This window comes from Eublepharis macularius, chromosome 11 (assembly GCF_028583425.1).
Source record: "Eublepharis macularius isolate TG4126 chromosome 11, MPM_Emac_v1.0, whole genome shotgun sequence".
Lineage (NCBI taxonomy): Eukaryota > Metazoa > Chordata > Lepidosauria > Squamata > Eublepharidae > Eublepharis > Eublepharis macularius.
In genome coordinates, this window is record NC_072800.1 from 18,524,717 (window position 1) to 18,543,845 (window position 19,129).

The 19,129-nt window shown below is 44.4% G+C and overlaps 1 protein-coding gene across 1 annotated transcript in view; it reads right to left on the reverse strand.

Annotated features, from left to right (window-relative positions):
• The window catches only part of CNTNAP2 (contactin associated protein 2), a 1,091,545-nt gene that overhangs the window by 435,999 nt on the left and 636,417 nt on the right, over positions 1 to 19,129 (reverse strand). Inside the window, exon 13 of the mRNA XM_054990911.1 lies at positions 7,891 to 8,091. Coding sequence (XP_054846886.1) covers positions 7,891 to 8,091 — 201 coding nt within the window. The remainder of the gene's footprint in view (positions 1 to 7,890; positions 8,092 to 19,129) is intronic.

Genomic DNA, 19,129 nt, shown 5'->3' on the forward strand with positions numbered 1-19,129 from the left:
ACAGTGAGGACTATGTCCCCTGCAAATTTGGTGGGTATTGGACATTGGGAAGGTCAGTTTGTGAGGTGTTTAAAGAGCCCTGCCCTTTCACGTGGCAAGAAAGGGCCCTCTAGACTATCAGCTGGCCGGCGGCAGGGGGGGAAATCCCCCCTGCCACCTGCCAGCTGATAGTTTAAAGGGATCTTTAAAGGGCCATGAACAATGAACAATGATCATGTTTGTGAACAGGGTCATGTTCATTACTGTTTGTTGTTCGTGGATGGCAACAAACAACGAACAGCTTGTTCGGGTTTTTTTTTTCCGTTCGTGCCCATGTCTAGTCCCCATGATGCTTGGCTTTCCCCTTCAGTTTGGGATGAAAACTCCTGAAATATACAGTTCTGGTATCAGAGCTGAACCTCCAAGGGTGGCACATATTGATCCTATGTGGTCAGAGGTGGAATCCAGTAGTTAAGGCACAGAGGCCACAGAAAATTCTCTGTTATAGTAAGGCATACTGCGGTTCCATGTATTTATAAAATTCCTGTCCACCAAGTAACAACATCCATCCAAGCCAGTAATTTATCCATTTTACAGATGGTAAACGCTGAGTCTGAGAGTTTCTAGTCCAAAGGGCAATCAATCCATTCATCACCACGAACTCAAAATCAATGCAAAGTAGCTTACTCCAGAACTGAACCACAAACCTGATATTAAATGAATCTATGGTGGACATCTTAAAATTAATGCAAAGATGGAAAGGAAATGTTCAAAGAAACATATCCACAGGTCATCACACAATGACAATGTGATTATGGAAATAATAAGCAACTAGAAAACATTTTCCCATTACACACTCATCCAGCCTTCAAACACAAACACATACTTTATTTATTTGCAACATTTATACCCTACCTTTTTTCTCAATCAGGTGGCTAACAAAACAACAATTGAAACAAGCATAATAAAAACCTATCAGAAAATGAATCTAAAACCTGATATATGTAAAACACAAGATAAGAAACTAAAACATGACAAGAAGGAGGGCTCAGTGAATGAGCATGTTAAAACAAAAAAGTCTTTCCCCATTGGCAGAAGAGGGACGGATGAATACCCCTGGGGAGAGAGTGCCATAATTTGGGCGCCAGAAGAGAAAGTCCTCTCTTGGACTGACATGCGTCTTCCACTCCCTTTCACAAATACACACCTGCGCACCCTTTCTGGGGCCTGACTGACCTGCAGGGTTGCCAACCTTCATGTGGGACCTGGAGATGTCCAGGTTACAAAGATCAGTTGCAGAGATCTGCTGCAGGAAATGGCTGCTTTGGAAGGTGAACTTTATGGCATTATACCCTGCTGAGCTCTCTCCTTTCCCCAAACCCCATTCTCTGCAGGCTCTACTCTCAAAATCTCCAGGAATTTCCCAACCTGAAATTGGCAACTCTACTTGACTTGGCTGCTTCTCATCTGGAATGCATGCTCCCACTCTGCCACCCTGTCCTGTATTTTCTCTCCCAGAATCTTCATCTGAATGAAATTCCTCTCCTAACCTCAGCTAGCCAATCAGGTTCCATCTTCCACACTGGCCTACCATACTCATTGCCCACATCTGTGACCATTACCTGCTAAAGTGGATCGCTAACAGGAAGGGGAACATCTCCCACTGGCGACACCATGGCCGATTCCAGACGGCCCCCCGCCTCGCGAAACGTCGCGCGATGACGCGCGACGTTTCGCGAGGCGGGGGGCCGTCTGGAATCGGCCCATGTTTCTTCTACAATAATCTCTAGAAAAAAACGCCACCCCTCCACTTTGATCAGGCATTATGTCTTCAAACGGATGTATTCCTTATTAACGAAATAATCTGTTTTACAAATCTGTCCAATAAGGGCATAAATATCAATAGCAGCAGAGAAGAGACACTTGAGATAGCCCAGTTAGGTAAATTGTTCATAATGCAACAAGCTGGGTTTCCAGGAATCGCTGTATACATGAAGCCATTATAAGGAAGCACTTTTAAAAGGAAAAACAAAACAGAATTTTGGTTGTTGTGGGTTTTCCGGGCTGTATTACCGTGGTCTTGGCATTGTAGTTCCTGACGTTTCGCCAGCAGCTGTGACTGGCATCTTCAGAGGTGTAGCATCAAAAGACAGAGACCTGACACTGAGAGATCTCTGTCTCTTGGTGCTACACCTCTGAAGATGCCAGCCACAGCTGCTGGCGAAACGTCAGGAACTACAATGCCAAGACAACGGCAATACAGCCCGGAAAACCCACAACAGCCATCGTTCTCTGGCCGTGAAAGCCTTCGACAACACATAAAACAGAATTTTTAAATAAAAGAAATGACTGGATTAGGCTCACTGTCAAGGATTGACCTGGAGATTGTCTGCATGCAAAGCTCATGTTGGCTTTACGAGTGAGCTCGTGTCTGGCTCATCAACCCTATTGGAAGGAAGGCTGGGAAAAGCAAGTGCGATGTCTATGGTGGTCCAACTGTGGTGGAAAATACACTATGGTGCCCCATAAAAGAATGTGTACTGCCGTCACAGAAAGGACCCTAACCAGCATTTCTTGCTGTGGTCATGCGGCTGCACACACTATTGCACAGGGAGGGGAAACTCTTATCCAACATGCATGAAGAGACAGACATCAGTACAGTAAAAGAAACAAAAGAGTCCAGCAGGCCAAGGTTCCATTTACACATTACACAAAGTCCTCATGTTCGTTGGGGAACAGCACAAGAACTTTGTATTGCAAGAGCAGTGGGCGTTTTGTGCCTCTGAGACAACACACCAACTCTTTTATGTTTCAGAGGAGTTAGTTGTGTTAGTCTGTAATTGCAAAATAGTAAAAAGTCCAATAACACCTTTAAGACTAACCAACTTTATTGTAGCATAAGCATCTGACAAAGCGAGCTGTGGTTCTCAAAAGCTTATGCTACAATAAAGTTGGTTAGTCTTAAAGGTGCTAAAGGGCTCTTTACTCTTTTATGTTTGTGATCAAAGCAGGCAATGGATTTAGCCTTCTCTCCACTTTTGCATCTGAAATTTCCCCCTGGAGCTGATACTTAAACCCTTGTTGTTAAGGACATGACTGTCTTTTGCATTAAAACTGTAGCCATGTTCTTAAAACTTTGGTTCAGGCTCTTGGACCTTCCTGAGAAGTCTTCCTGAGAAACTTGCAGAGCTTGAGAGAAAAGAGAGCTTTTAGTATACAGTGACCTTGTGAGATAAGATAGTGAGCTAGCCTCGTTAGTGAGACAGAGCTTCCCTGATACAGTTTTGCCAATTAACATTCTTGACTGATCACACCATTTTGTGCCTGCAAGAGAGAAGGGGTGGCACCAAAGCTGTGGACTGGTCTTGCTCCTCCTTTCGCACATATGCAACTTAGTAATGGTGACATCAGTTCTTGGACTCCTGATTGGTCACTGGGCCGGGATCATTCGAGACTCCAAGAACCATAAATTAACTACCCAACATGACACTTCAGGCTGGGTTACGCTGTGACCCAGCTATTGCTTCAGTTCTGTCTCTGTTCCTGTAGGATGAAAGCTCTGCTGCAACCATCTTTGAGTCTTGTTATGCTAACAACTGAAATCCTGTGTGCTTCTGAATAGAGACTTTGTTTCTGCCTAACTTCTGTTGAATTACCATGGTATGGATAGTTAGTGCTTACATGCTGTAGGTTTTGTTATTTTAATCCTCACAATCTGTCTTGTCTAATTTTGTATATCATTTGCACCTTAAATAAATTAATTACATTTTTATTTTGTGTGGTCCTTCTCTGAAACCTCAAAAGACCAGCAACACCCCATGCCCTGACCCTTGACCACCTACCAAGGTAAAATTCTGTTTTGGGAAACTCTGCTTGTAAGTAGAGATGGGCACGAACCAGAAAAAACCGAACCATGTGGTTCATGGTTTGTCAAATTTCACGAACCACGAACTTTCACGAACCTGCCCCTGGTTCATGAACCGGTTCGTTTGGTTCGTGAAAACGTCACATCCAGGGCAGAAAACCATCACTTCCGGGTCAGCAGAAGGTCACTTCCAGACCAGCAGAAGGTCTGCAGGAAGTCCATCCATTGTTGCCTAGGAAACTGATTGATTGGCACCAGGCTGTCTGCAGTGATGAACCAAAAAATGAACCAAACGAACCAGCCGAAAAGTTCATGGCAGTTCGTCAGAAATGGGATCTGATGAACCGTGGTTTGTGAACCACGACCCACCCTCGTTCATGCTTGATTTTGGTTCATATTTCGGTTCGTGCCCATCTCTACTTGTAAGTCAACCCATGTAAGGTAGACTTTCTGCTTTAAGTCCCCTACAGGCTTGAAGTTTTGTCCCTTACTTCATAGCCTGGGATAGTGTAAGGTAGTGGTGGCAGCTCATTAGGCTAATGTGAGAACAATCTCTCATTGGTGGGTTTGTTAAAGTTTTGTCTAAAAGAAACCAGCCATGTGTGTCTGTGTGCCTCTGCCCTCTGAGCTAGGGAAGAGCCATGGAACTGCACCTGGGATCCTTGATACTTGTGAAACTTACGAGTAGGCAATAGCATTTCCATGGGATAGTCTGAGGATGCAAAAACAGCATGGTGAGGGGAGGGTAAAACTGCTTCTCCTTGCCTCCTTTGTCCTCAAACAGAAAAGAGCTGGTGTGCAAATCTGGGTCAAGGCACAAAACTCCCATTGCATATATGATACAAAGTCCCAGCAAACACAGAGACTTGGTAATGTGTAGATGGAGCCTCAGTTCAATGCCTCCATCACAGGGAATTTGGATTGTAATTTGGCACAAATGCTATAATCCTCAAAGAAAAGAAAAACATAATTGTATTTCTCTGAAAGCCTAATATGGTTTATTTGTAACTTCTCTAGCTAAGCCACACAAAGGCAGGTATTCTGAGATAAATGGCATACCATCGTATGTTACATATTTCTAAAACAGGAGGAACAAAAATGAACATCAGGGCCGGAAACTTATTGAACAGTACTGGAGAACAGATTGTTTACAGAAGTAGAAAATGTATCTGCTTCTGCTTTTCTTTTGTGCACATCACTGTTGTGGGACATGTAGAGACTATCTGGTAGCATTATGCAAACAGCACAATAGGATCCTTTGTCACAGTCTGAATTAAAATGATCTGCTTTTGTATGTTTTGCCTTCCTCTTTTCGAAGCAAAATGTGGGAGAGAAAAAAATAATAATGCATCTAATTCCTTGAGAACATCCTGTGCTTTGGGTTTGAAATTGCTATCACTGAAATGTGAAATAATAAAATATAAGCCCCCCCCCCCCGCAATCAACAAATTCTTTGAAGAGTAACCCTCTGTTGGATTAGCAAGGTAAGGTTTGTGCTGGCATTCAAGACAAGACTGATGAAGAGTTTTAATCCAGAAAGGTGCATCAAAGTGCCCTTCGTTATCCATAAGGCAAACGGAGGTTCTGGTCTTTGACACATAAAATGAACTGGTTTGGATCCGACCAACTTTTCTTCTGGTGTAAAGAGAAAGAATGTTCCACTTTGGCCATCAAATAAGGCTATGCTGAGAATCAAGGGACCAACATACACGAAAGTCATGTGGGAGAAGTGAGCAAGATTAAGTGAAAAAGCTGTCTGGATCCAAACCGTTCTGCTTTGAACTTATTTTCAACTGGGCAAGAAAGGTGCTTTGGATCTTAATTGAGCATTCTCTGCTTCTTCCTATGTTTTTTAACAATGTAGTTTCCTTAAATACTGAGATGTCAGATTTAAATTTGATATCGGATTGAAAGCAAAATCCAATTCTATGTTTCGAGGTCAACCCTACAGGTTTTTCAAGTGAGGGAGGAGTGATCAAAACGCTTAAAAGCTTATAGCATCCTGATGGTAGAGGAGGGAAGGATTAAGGTAATAGGATGTGCAGTTCAGGACTCTGATCTCTCTCCCTGCCCCAAAGATGCTGCAAGTTGCTACAGGTCAATTTTATCACCCTCTCTGGTTTCCCCATTTAACTGATACTCCTACAGAAAGAACAATGAACGTGCTGAGTGCACACTGGTCTCTCTCTCTCTTTTTAAAGGCTTCTTCTTAAATTTATTAACTAACTTTTCCCAGTATATTTAGGAGTTCCCCAGTTATTCCGAACCTCTTAAGTGCAAGTGGCCCCATTTTGCTGCGCTACTGGGAAGCATTGTACCATCGTTATTTGTGATCAGGAGTGATAAGAGATTTCTCTGGCAGACTACCATAGGGCTCTTAAGAAAAATTCTCTTAATTCCTCTTTATCCAGAGACAAAACAGATGAGACACCTGATGTGTGGAGGACACTCGTCAGTTTCCTGCAAGGGGAGCACACTGGGAACAACGAGAGGAAGTGTGCTCCTCTTGTTCCCCTAAATGCACTCCGGAGCTGAGCACACTGGAAGCAGCGACAGGGAGCCAAGGAGAGTAGATGAGACATCTAGAGAAGGAACCTCTTCTAAGGAGGGGAGGGGAATTCTCCCTCTTCTCCCTGACAGAGATCCTTTCTCACTACATTTCCCATAGAGACTTGCGGGAAACTGATGAGTATCCTCCACGCGTCAGGTGTCTCGTCAATCAATTCCTTTTGATCAAAGATAAATTCGAAGAGAGGAAGAACAGGGAGGTGCTGAATTTCACTCTGTAGATGCTCAGAGGCAGGCAACGTCTCCCCAAACTTTCCTATCTTCCTGCTAGAGCACCTCCTGGCTTGTATAGCATAAAACAACCACAAGGGCTGAAGTTTCCAAAGGGCACCTTGATTTCTCTTCAAAGAGAAATGGAGGAGAAATAAAAAAGAAATTCTGCTCTTAAAAGAGAAAAAAAGAGAATAAGAAAAAAAAGAGAAATCAATGGCTGTATCTAAAAAAGTGAATTTCAGAAAAAGAATTTCCCCATCTCATAATAACCCTAGATTATCAGAGCAAAGTGGCATGTGCGTGCATGTGCGTGCGCATGTTCAAGAAATATCTTTAAATGGAAATTGCAAGACTGCTGGCTTCTAAAGTCAATGGTATGAATGCTGCCAATCTGAACCAGAACTCCTATGTGAAGGGAACAGGAAATGTGAGACATGTGCACTTCATGCTCTCTCTGCTTTTGCTTCACATACTAAGAGCCAAGCTACAAGTGACGCCTTACACAGGTTGGACACCTGTCTGCTTCCTTCAAGTTTTGATGGGAAATGTAGGCATCTTGGTTTTACAGCTTGGCTCTCCATTACAGCTGCAAGACCAGGATGCCTACATTTCCCATCAAAACTTGAGGGAAGCTGACAAGTGTCCAACCTGTGTCAGACATCACTTGTAGCTTGGCTCTAAGTTACTCTACTTGACCTTGTTTTCAGTGGCAGGAGTTATCAATGGAATATGTCAGAGAGTCCTTCTAAGAACACACATAGTACCTTTTCTTCGTCGCTGAGAATCTACGGTGAGTCCAGCCTCACCTATCTAACAGACAGGACTGGACTTCCAAACCAGAGACATGGCTTTTAGAAAATCAACCATTGGCCATCAGTACAGAAACAAAATGGTGGTAGTAAAGAGACAAAAATTCATAGTAAGGCTGAAGAAGAGAAAAGGTACTTAGAAAAAGATTGTTTTTACTATACTAAAACTTGAGCTTAAGGAAATGACAGCAAAACCCAGAGGGACACTAGATAAATTCCTGATCAGCAACTCAAAATGAAAGTCAGCAATTCAACATGATGTCAGTATGGATGAGGTAGTTTAAAATATAGGATAATGTTTCGCATTTAGATATACATCCTCGGAGGCGCACATCAATACGGCTCGTATCAATAAGCCCAACCAAGTCAAGTCTTCTAGATTTCAGCTGTTTTAGCTCAATTTCAAAACCAGCAGAATTGATTTTTAAAAAAACCAGCGCTCCACCTTTAGCCTACCTGGGGTGTTCAGCAGCCTGGACAATTTGCAGGAGTAGGAGACAAACTGCTCACAGTACTCAGCGCTGCTGGTGATAGCTGAGATCTCATCCATGGTAGCGTTGTAGTTCAGCTGCAGCAACGCATGTTTCTCTGGTTTGTTGCTCACCACTGCAGACTGCACCGGCAGGTCATGATTCACAATAGTCCACACTTTGTCCTCTGGAAGAAAAATAAAGGGGAAAAAACCCCAAATGTTTAATGAGCTCTAGCACTTCAACAGGAGGTGTTGTGTTGTTAATAAAGCATGCAGCTGGCATCAGAGGTGTCATGTCTGAAGTGAGGGTGCGGTGTGCGCAAGAGTTTTCATAGGACAGAAGATGTGTAAAGTAATGTAGCTATTTCTTTTTACACGGAGAATTATATTATTTATTTATTTTATTCGATTTATACCCCGCCCTCTCCACAGATGGGCTCAGGGTGGCTAACAACATTTAAAAATACATTAAAATCACAAAAACATAAAATCAATAATAATTTTTAATACCCTGAATTACACATCCTTCAATAACTGAGCAGGTCCATTTTATTTCATCATCATCATCATCATCATCATCATCATCATCATCATCATCATGTCCTCCCCACAAGCAGGCCCAGGGTGGGTTGCAACGAAGTAATCAATACACAATAAAATACAATATAAATTTATAATAAAACACTAAGCTATAAAATATAACAATAAATAATACCAAACATTCAATGGTGTCTATTAACAATCCAAATGAAGTAACTGTACATGAAACTATACAGTGTAGGTAGATAACTGCCAAAAAACTGAAGCAGCAAAGGACAAAGCTGGGGAGGCCAGTAGCGAAGAACTGCCATTGCCTCAACCATAGGCCTGGTGAAACATCTCCGTTTTACAGGCCCTGCAGAACTGGAATAAGTCCTGCAGGCCTGGGTCTGAGATGGAAGTGTTCCACCAGGCTGGTGTGAGAGCTGAAAAAACTCTGGCCCTGGACAAGGCCAGGCAGACATCTTTTGGGCCAGGGATGACCAACAAATGTTGACTAGAGGAGCACAAAGCCTTCTGAGGGACACATTGGAAGAGACGATCCTGTAGATATATTGGTCCTAGTCCACTTAGGGCTTTAAATGTCAAAACTAACCCCCTGAATTTGATCTGGAATTCGACTGGAAGCCAATGCAACTGACGTAGCACCTGATGTATATGTGCTGTAAATGGGGTCCCCGTGAGAACAAGCACTGCTGTGAACTGGAGCAGCTATAATTTCTGGGTCAATCTCAATGGTAGCCTTACATAAAGCGAGTTGTCCGGCCTGAAGGTGATCATCACATGGATCACCGTAGCTAAATCGCGGGAGCTGCCTGATCTGACAAAGGCAAAAAGATGCCCATCTGGCAACTACTGTGACTTAGCCTTCCTCAAAAGTCATGCATCCAGAATCAGTCTTTAAATTTAGGCTGGATGGATTTTTGATGGATATTTTCTATGAGTTTTGGTACTAGGATAGAATCACAACTCCAATACCTCTTAGAGAATTATGCTTATTTTTGGAAATGCTTTGGGTGTGCTTGCCTCCTGAGGTTTAGATAGGTGACAACCTGGGAAAAGTATGGCAAAAAAATTGTGGAACTCCCTCCCCAGGGAAATTTGTTTGTTCCTTCTAGCACTGTCTTCCACCAGTGGGTGAAGACTTTTGTTTCGTCTGGCATTCTCTCTACCACCTCTCCTTCCTGCCCTATGTTTAATGGTTAGTTTTTTGTTTTCCTGTCTGTGTCTTGTTTTTGCTTTTATGCTGTGCTTTGATGCTACGTTTTTAATTGTTATCCACCTTGGTGGCCTTGATGGAGCAGAAAGGCAGGATAAGACAGTGATAAGGCAGCAGGAGGGCAATGCCTGAGCCTGCAGCTTCATGTCTTGGTGGAGGAGAAGCTATTTGGCAGAAGTCTCCAGCCCAATGAGGGGCAGAGAAATGATAACTGCTCTTGTACCCAGTAGCTTTGAAGGAGTAGAGGAGGCAACTTGGCAGCCGGCAGAGGTAACAATGTGGTTGCCACGACAATGGCAGTGGCATCAAACACAAGTCAAGGAAGCCCTTCAAGAGGAGGCAGGAGGCAAAATAAATTGTCTGGATTTTCCTGGGTATTTAAGAGTAGACCCAACTTGGGCAGATAGAAGAAGACACCTCTGGTGCTCCCTGGCAGCCAAAAGTGGAGCACAGGAGTAGAAGGAAAAGACCTCACAGGAGGAAGCCAACCCCCTTCCTTCTCACTTGAAGGCATTAAAGGGTCAGTAGGCAATGGGGTCACTGGGAGACCACCACTGTCAGAGAAGTCTCACCTGCCTGGATCATCCAGCAGTTTCCTAAGAACCCCAAGAACATTTTCCTGGCAGTAAGCCCCATTGCTCTCTACAGAAGCCTAAACTGACATTATAATTTGCTCTGAGATGGCTTAGCAGAAACAGCTTGATTTTCACACATGGGGATTACCTGCTTGGCCACACTTAGGACAGAAAGAATTCTTCTCCCCTTGGCCATGGAAGTACATGTGTGTACTGAGTTTGTGTGTATCGAGTTTGCCTTATGAATCTTCCTTGATCTACTGCAGCCGCCTCTGACAACATGAATCAGCCTCAGGCTGCAGTTGTGGAACTCCCTCTCATGGGAGGTCTATTTGACCTGGTTGCTCTGGTTGGATGGTTTCCAAACGGAGTGTGAAGATGCTCCTTGTCAAAAAGGCAGGTGTGACATTGGTCTCTGAAGCACTGCCGAGTCCTGTTGTGCTTTGTGACGGTTTTATCATTGCTTTTTATTTGTTGATTGGCACTGATTCAGTGCTTCAGGGATTTGTAATCAGGTTCATGTCTATAGTCTAAGGACAGAGGACTAGAAATGTAATAAATTAGTCAAATGATAGTCATTACAATGAGTATGATGGAAAGATCATATTCTGCAAGTAGCTCAGGGGTGTGTTTAGTGCATCTCTTTAACTTCTGTATGGACAAGGCTACTCAGAGTCTAGAGCAGGGGCAGATTTGGCCCTTATTACAATGATAGCCCCAAATATATAAACTCTATATGGAGGAATGGCCCTGACCTGGATAGTCCAGGCAAGCTTGATCTCCTCAGATTTTGGTTGCTATGCAGGGTTGGCCTTAGTTAGTAATTGGATGGCAGACCACCAAAGAAGTCCAGGTTGCAGAGGTAGGCAATGGCAAACCATTTCTGTTAGTCTCTTACCTTGAAAACCCTACTGGGGGCAGCATAAGTCAACTATGACTTGATGGTACTTTCTACCACCACCAAGAAGGAATGGCAGCCATTCACTTCCATTGGAGAAAGTGAAGAGGTACAGGAATATTTTTCTGCTGTAGGCATAAAAAGTGCCACCCTTGCCAGAGGTTCCTCAAGCCCTGAAGGAACCGGGGGGGGGGGCAGAGTCAAAGAACAAAACACACTTCTGGGGGGCACAAGAACTCTTGCTTTCTGGGGTAACAAGCTGCCACCAGTTCCCTCTAGCTAACCCTAAGCTTAGAGACCAAGAAAACTAAGGACCAAAAGGTCCAGGAACAAAATGGCTCGGAAATGACACCTAAACTTGTTGCCAGTTCAAGAGCTCCAAACAGTTCAGAAGCAAATAAACTGAAGATACTTCTTTATCCCATGTCATCTGCAATATGGTCTGATCTAATGATCCAATCTGAGTATTGCTAAGGCATGTGACCGCTCCTCTCTGCAGCTGAAACATGTTCACAGTCAGAGCAACTCATCCCCACTGGTGTTCTAAGCATTAATGAGACAGAGTACAGAGGAAGAACCTTCCTCCTGTTCTTGACGTTGAAGGCCTCTAATCTACACGATCTCATTCTCACCTGGGTTTTATGAGTCCCATCTCCAAGCTCATCTTTCTGGGAATATCTAGCTCAAAGTTACAGTAAGCCTCCAGAGATGTCTCTTTGGCAGCCTGACCAGGCCCAAAGGCCTGAAGCAAAGTTTTGAAAGCTAAGAAACAGGCTGAGAAAGGCCTGTTCCTTGACAACCATAAGCAGAGTTACAGCCTTCTTAGCTCATTGAAGTCAATGGGTTTAGTATGGTGTAACTCTGTCTAGGATCGAAAAGAGTCCAGTAGCACCTTTAAGACTAACCAATTTTACTGTAGCATAAGCTTTCGAGAATCACAGTTCTCTTCGTCAGATACGCATCTGACGAAGTGAACTGTGATTCTCGAAAGCTTATGCTACAGTAAAGTTGGTTTGTCTTAAAGGTGCTACTGGACTCTTTTCGATTTTGCTACTACAGACTAACACGGCTAACTCCTCTTGATCTCTGTCTAGGATGACACTGTAGATCTCTTTCTCTTGTTACCCCAACCAATAAGATTCAAGCTAATTCCTATCTGCATTGTCCTTTTGGGTTTCTATTTCGTGATTAAATTAAAGTGTGACTAAATATTGGAAAATGATGTTGTATATGAGTGTATGAGTGTGTGGACATATGTGTGTAGATCTGTCTGTCTTGGTTCTTTCCACTCTCTGAGATGAGATAAGTGGTCAAATGCTAATCTAGTAAGATTGATCCAAGCTGCTGTGGATGGAAGTTGTCTTCATGTTGGATCATATTATCTCTGCAGATGGGAAAGCTAATCAGGAATCACATTTTCCCCAATGCAAAATGTCTTGCATTGCCAAGCAAAGCACCCTTTGTTACAATTGCATGATAGAAATATTCCACTGGTGATGATGGGAAACCTATGCATTTGTGACATTTGTTAAACAATCAGTTAAAGGGTACCGTTGAGTGTGTCTGGGGTCTGGGTCCCAGCCCCCAAACTTGCCAGGAGGAAGCAGTGGGAGGCAACCGGGAGGCAGTGGCCCTACCACCCCAGCCAGCAACCAGGTCCAGAACCTGCCCGCTCCAGGGGGAAGAGGCAAAAGGCCCAAGCCTCAGAGGGCTGGGGGGAGCAGGGGGAGACCAGCCAGTACCACCCTCCAGGGGGAAGAGAGGGGGCTAAGCAGGACAGAGGCAAAGGACCAAGGCAGGGGGAACAGGGACCCAGCAACAGCCCAAACAGAGCCCTTACCTGCCAAAGATGAGAAGCAGCCACTACAGCCCAGAGCCACACCCTGGCTAGAGGACAGCAGCCTGGCTCAGGAGGTGCTAGGAGCCAAGCCCCTCCAGGTGGAGCTGCCACACGCATTCTGGGGGAGGAGATGGGTAGCCCCGCCCAGCATCAATGAGCAGGCAGCCCAGAAGCTGGCCAGGGCAGCTCCTCGCAAGCAAGGCCAAGGAGACCTCAGCTGGGGATGGCTTGCATTCAACCCCACCCTGCCAGCAAGGCAAGGAAGCCAAGAAGGGATTAGTGGTAGGAGGGAAACACCTGAGGGAAGGCACAGCTGGGCCAAGTCAGGAGAGGGAACAAGCCTAGAAGGAGGGCGGGGCGGGGAAAGGAAACCCAATATAAGGTGGCTAGGAAGAGCTCTGAGGTGGTGGGTGTAAGGAGTGATGCAGAGCAGAGCAGAGCAGAGCAGAGCAGAGCAGAGCAGAGCAGAGCAGAGCAGAGCAGAGCAGAGCAGAGCAGAGCAGAGCAGAGCAGAGCAGAGCAGAGCTCTGGGAAAAGGAGATGATGGAGGACACAGAGGGTAAGCAGGCCAGGTTGAGCAGGCCAGCAAGTGGACTGAGAGGGAGTCTGGGTGATGTATACCGCCCCTCCTTCCACAGAACAGGGTCCTGCAGTATCCCTGGCGCCCCTCTGATGTCAGGGCCGGCCCAGCTGGGGCCCTGCCCAGCGGTGGCAGCGACAAGCCCTGACAGATTGTATTTATGAAAGAATTATAAACAAGCTATTAATTATTATAGCAATATTTTCAATTGTACCTTTCTTATGAACTCCATTATTAATGCTGTAATCACAAAAACTAGCATAGCACAAATTAAAGAGTTACTAATTTAATCCTGGAAAGACTGGCAATTTTTTTTAACTGATTTAACATGAATCAGCGAAACACTGTTTTTGGCAACCTCCATTGGTTTCTATGGCCCTTCCACATATGCCATTGAAATGAATGAGAACTGGACAGCGCTAGGCTGTTTTTTACACACAGTTTCAGATTCGGAACCTCAGAAGGGCTATAATGCTAATGTTGCTCTAGCTGTTGCCTTCTTAGTAAAAAAAAATATAGCATAAAATAATTTTCCTCATATCAGGGTGTCTCTGATCCCATCAACCACTGTGCTGAAAAAGCAATTCATAGGACCAAGTATATACATTTCAGCACCACTAGCCAAGGACAGCTCACCCTGCAGTGTCCACGCTCGGATCCTAACTCCAGTCCAACCACTATTAGGAAAGCTTCTATTGGCACAAATACAGCTCATACCAAGGAAATCAGTCATTCATGGCAGGGCAGGACAACAGTCCTCATTGTCCAGCCCTTATCAGCTGTGGAGCCAGAACAGTGGCAGAACCCAGGGCCAGGATTAGATCCCACCAGCTTTCCCACTCATTGCTACCTAATCCCCCTCTTTACTGCAACTCCATTACACATGCTTTTGGGGGCATGAATTGCCCCACCATCTCCAGCATAGCCATTTTGGTAGGCAAAGGGGACCTTGTATCTCCACTTTCACCAGTGGGAAACTGATTGGATCCAACCCAACATATGACAGATACATTTGGCGAACTTTCTGCTGCTCCCTGCTTTTGAGCTTTTAATAGTGGCTTGTTCTGTAGGTGGCATTACTTAGCTTTTTGCCATGGGAAATCTTTTCCGCCTGATTCTGCAAAGCAAGTTGCAGTTCCAAGTTTTCTCTTGGTCAACTTGCAGTCCTCATGGCTGTCCTCTCCCACATGCCATGATCAGGACAGTGACTTACAGTGCAATCCCAGTCTGAGTTCTACCCTTTTAAATCCATCAAAACCAATGGGTTTAGGAGTGTATAACTTATTAGGATTGCAAAAACTATTAGGACAGCAGAAGCTATTTTTTGTGACGAAGCTGTAAAGCCAAGCCCATAAGAATGGGCTGCGTATTTCCCCAAATTTCCCATAAATTCTCTGAATCTCTCATTGCACATACATGAACCATAGCACAATAAAGTGAAGAGTAGTAAATCGCGGGAAATGCTCACATTATTGAAATGGAATTGGATACTTTCTTTTGAATGACTTTGATGTTTGACTATTCTCTAGCATACCATATTTGTATGATAAAGAGAGCGGCTGAAGTGTAACAGGTCATACACTCAGTTATAAATCACAGAAGCCTCCGGTTCATCTCTCTCCTCCACCATAAACTCACTTCTTGGCCTTATCCAAGTTAGTTGATTTCTCAGTCTCTTCCTCTCTCCTGCTTCAGAAAATGATGGCCCCCTATTCCTAACCAACCCTGCATTGCACTTTGGACTCAACTGCCATGCTCCATAATTTCATTCTCTGAATTTATGTGCAGTGTCATTTTGGGGGGGTAGAGTTGTAGGAAGAGAATGAGACCATTACATGCATTGTAATAAAGCATGCAACAATAAAGCAAGAGTGATCTACAGTACAATAATAGAAGGCCTGGGGACCTAGAGCTTATTAGCCTGCTTGTGTCATCAGCCATGCTTTGTGGATTGTCAGTAGTCCTTATGTCATAAAGCACTTACCAAGTTCAGTGTTTGATGTGGCAATAATACTGCTTATTAGATCACTGCAGAAGATTATAGGTTTTGGGTTTGTTTGTTTGTGTATTGCTTACTGGCCATACGCTTGGGGCAGAATGAGCCTAAAGTGAACTTCTCTCAGGATGAGAATGAGAGACGCAGCTGCAGTGACCTTTTAATGTAAGGTTGGCAGCTAATTCAGAGATCTTATGGGTAGTATACAATAGATGGGGAAATATACAGAGCTGGGGTGATGGTACAAAACCACAACTGGCAGAATGCAACTTTCTGTGCAGCCTCCAGATAGGAGAGCTTTCAGATGCTAGATCTTGGGCATCTATGCTCCCTTGCCCACAGTTCCAGTCTCTTCAAATTCCTCTTGTCCTTCCACTTCCCCTTGTCCGTGGCACATATGCCACGGCTTTATTTTCTCTTCGTCCAATTCTATGACTCCCCAACTGACAGCATCATCATATCACTGCATGTCAGTCCACTATCTACTTTCTCCACTTTCACCATCTCAGTCAGTCTCCCCAAACGTGCCCTACAAATCTCCCCTGGCAGACTGCTTCAGGAGAACCTTGTGACTTTATGCAAGAGAGAACAATACCACAGCCATGGGCCAGGGAAACTAGGAGAGGCTGGGAGGAAAACAGGGAAATGGTGCTACAAACGAGGCTTGCCAACCTCCGTGTGGTGGCTAGAGATCTTCCAGAATTACAGCTGATATCCAGCCTAATGAGATCAGTTCCCCTGGAGGAAATGGCTGCTTTGGATTGTGGACTTTATGGCATTATACTATGCTGTGGTCCTTCCTGTCCCCAAACCCTGCCTCACCCAGGCACACCCCCAAATCTCTAGGAATTTCCCAACCTGGACTTTGCAACCCTACTACAAACCCAGTTCCTTCTTTGCCTCTCTTTTCTTGTTTCTCTTTCCAGAACACTACTTCCTGGGAATCACTTCCTTACTTGTTGCAAATAACGTCCTCCTGTCCTTGTGGTTCAGTAAGAAGAAATTGTTGCTGTGTTCTGTTTGACTGACTAGGAGAGATACTTACTGGCTCGGCTCGCTGCCTTAATGAGAGCTCTTCACCATTTGCCAAGGCAGAAACAAAGGGCAGCAGAAGTCACTTTACATTGGGGCCATAAAAAGAGATCTTTCCAAAGAGTTAATCTGAAGTTCCAGTGACCTCAAACTTAAAAAAAAAGGACAGGACATCTGCCAGGAGTCCTCAGATCAGGGCATCCCTTCAAATGCAGGTTGGCTGACAAATCCAGTGTTAACTGAACTATGCATTAGAGACAATCAAGAAGACCAAAGGGATGGCTTTTCCCAAAGAGTCCCAACAGTTCAAGCTCAAATTTTCAAAAGAGCTGACTGACCATTTGGTACATTACTCCACCAAAATGTTCAAAAGTATGCATTGCATAAGGAGGACCGGAGTGGGATCCCTTTAGAAATACGATGGGAGTAGCTTTAGAAGCTCTTCTGAAAATGCATTCTTCCTCCACACAGTTCCTACAGTTAATAATAAATGAAAGGCAAAAATTTCTGTGAACCTGTACGGCTGCTGCTGTTCCTTGTGCCATGCCTGCATTGAGTCTCTAGTGAGGCCATATGGCATTTTGCTTGAACACTAAATTCACTTAGCAAAGCAGATGTGCCATACAGTAGCTGAGGATATTAAAAAACACCAGAGCCTGTGCAAAGACGCTTTGGCCTATTCTCTGCTAATTTCCATCTCAGTTAATGAAAGCCACAATAGCTAGATTTGGTATATGAAATAGAAGATTTATGAGAAACAATGGGAAGATTGTTATCATGAATATTTTTAGTCTTTGTTAACCACCATGTATCAGGAGAAGATACAGTCAACATCACTGTTGGCTGTCCTTGAAACTACAGATACATCAAAGGCATGGGAAGCCCTATATTGGGCTTACATTTAAGCAACTGTATAATGGGTGGAGCAGGCTCTGGGGCTGAATTTTTACACTTGCACATAGGTAGAATGAGGTTTATCTATGATTCCATGGAAACTATACATATTTATACCACTACATGATGGCTTGAGAGCCCCGTGGCGCAGAGTGGTAAGCTGCAGTACTGCAGTCCAAGATCTGCTCACGACCTGAGTTCGATCCCGGTGGAAGCCAGGTTGACTCAGCCTTCCATCCCTCCGAGGTTGGTAAAATGAGTACCCAGTTTCCTGGGGGTAAAGTGTAGATGACTGGGGAAGGCAATGGCAAACTGCCCCATAAAAAGTCTGCCAAGAAAACGTCGTGATGTGACGTTCACCCATGGGTCAGTAATGACTTGGTGCTTGCACAGGGGGCTACCTTTACCTACATGATGGCTTGTGGTGCAGTGCATGTATGGAAGCCAATGAAAATATATGACATAGCTCCATTTTTTTGGACTACTTTCTTAAGGAAATGCCTCAAACAGCTGCAATAGGACTATGAGTTAGGATCACATAATATGAAAATCCTGCCCATGGTGATTTATTATGAGTGATGGCTCATTCACACATGCAAGTCATCTGATCTTGAAGATACAGCCCACAAGTGATGGGCAAGCCAAGCGACTTTAGACCAACCTTTCGAAAACGTTATTCTGATGCTACAGCCATATACAGCAAGTTCACAGAACTTTTATTGTTTAAAAAAACAAAACCCAATCTGTGACCAAAGTTAGCTCATCACAAATGAGGGCCATGCTGTGTCTGAAAGCCCAGTGATTCAATTGGCCTGTTTTTAACCCTCATGTACAAACACAACCGGTTGTGCCTCCTAGCCTGTGTATCAAGGCTTCAAAGCAGGAAACAAACCTATTGCGATACAGTCATGTGCGTTGCTGGCCTACATGAGTTTCAGATGGTTCTTCTGACCCACAAAGCTTCTTTAGTAGACTTTGGACTTGCTCAAGTAGCAGAGTTTGGATAAGGCATATAAAAAACGGGAAACTGTGCCGTAAAGAGTAGGCTGTTGGGCCAGGAATTCTCCAGCCCTGGATCCTGTACTTAAGCCTTCGTTCAGGCTAAGTGGGACATGCCAATTTAGTAAGTGTATTCCATTCTAATACCCTTTGCCAGGGGTCATTTCGTAGAAAAAGAGCTGGAGGAACTCATTAGCATAATTCATCAGCATATGCCACGCCTCTTGGAATCACCAGAAGCGTGTTATTAGCATAATTGATTTGCATATGCCACACCCCCTGACATCACCTATTCTGGCTGTTTTGGACCCAATCCTGGTCATTCAGGGCCGAAATTTGGCCCAAAATGGCAAAAAGGGGCTGGAAAAGAGTCCAAAATGGTCAGGATCAGGCTGCTGATGAGCGGAAGAGTGATCCACCACCCAGGCCGAAATGGGCCCCAAATGGCCGAGAGTCAGGTGGGTGGGGCCACCTGACATGTGACCTCTTTGGGGAACTGCCAGAACTGCGTTCCTGTGTGTTCCCCCTCAAAATGAGCCCTGCCCTGTGCCATACAGCTTCTAGGTATGGTGCACTGCTGACGTTTTTACACAAGAAGGTATTCTGGGCAAGCATCAAACCTATAAACAGGCTATTAAAAATAATAGTGC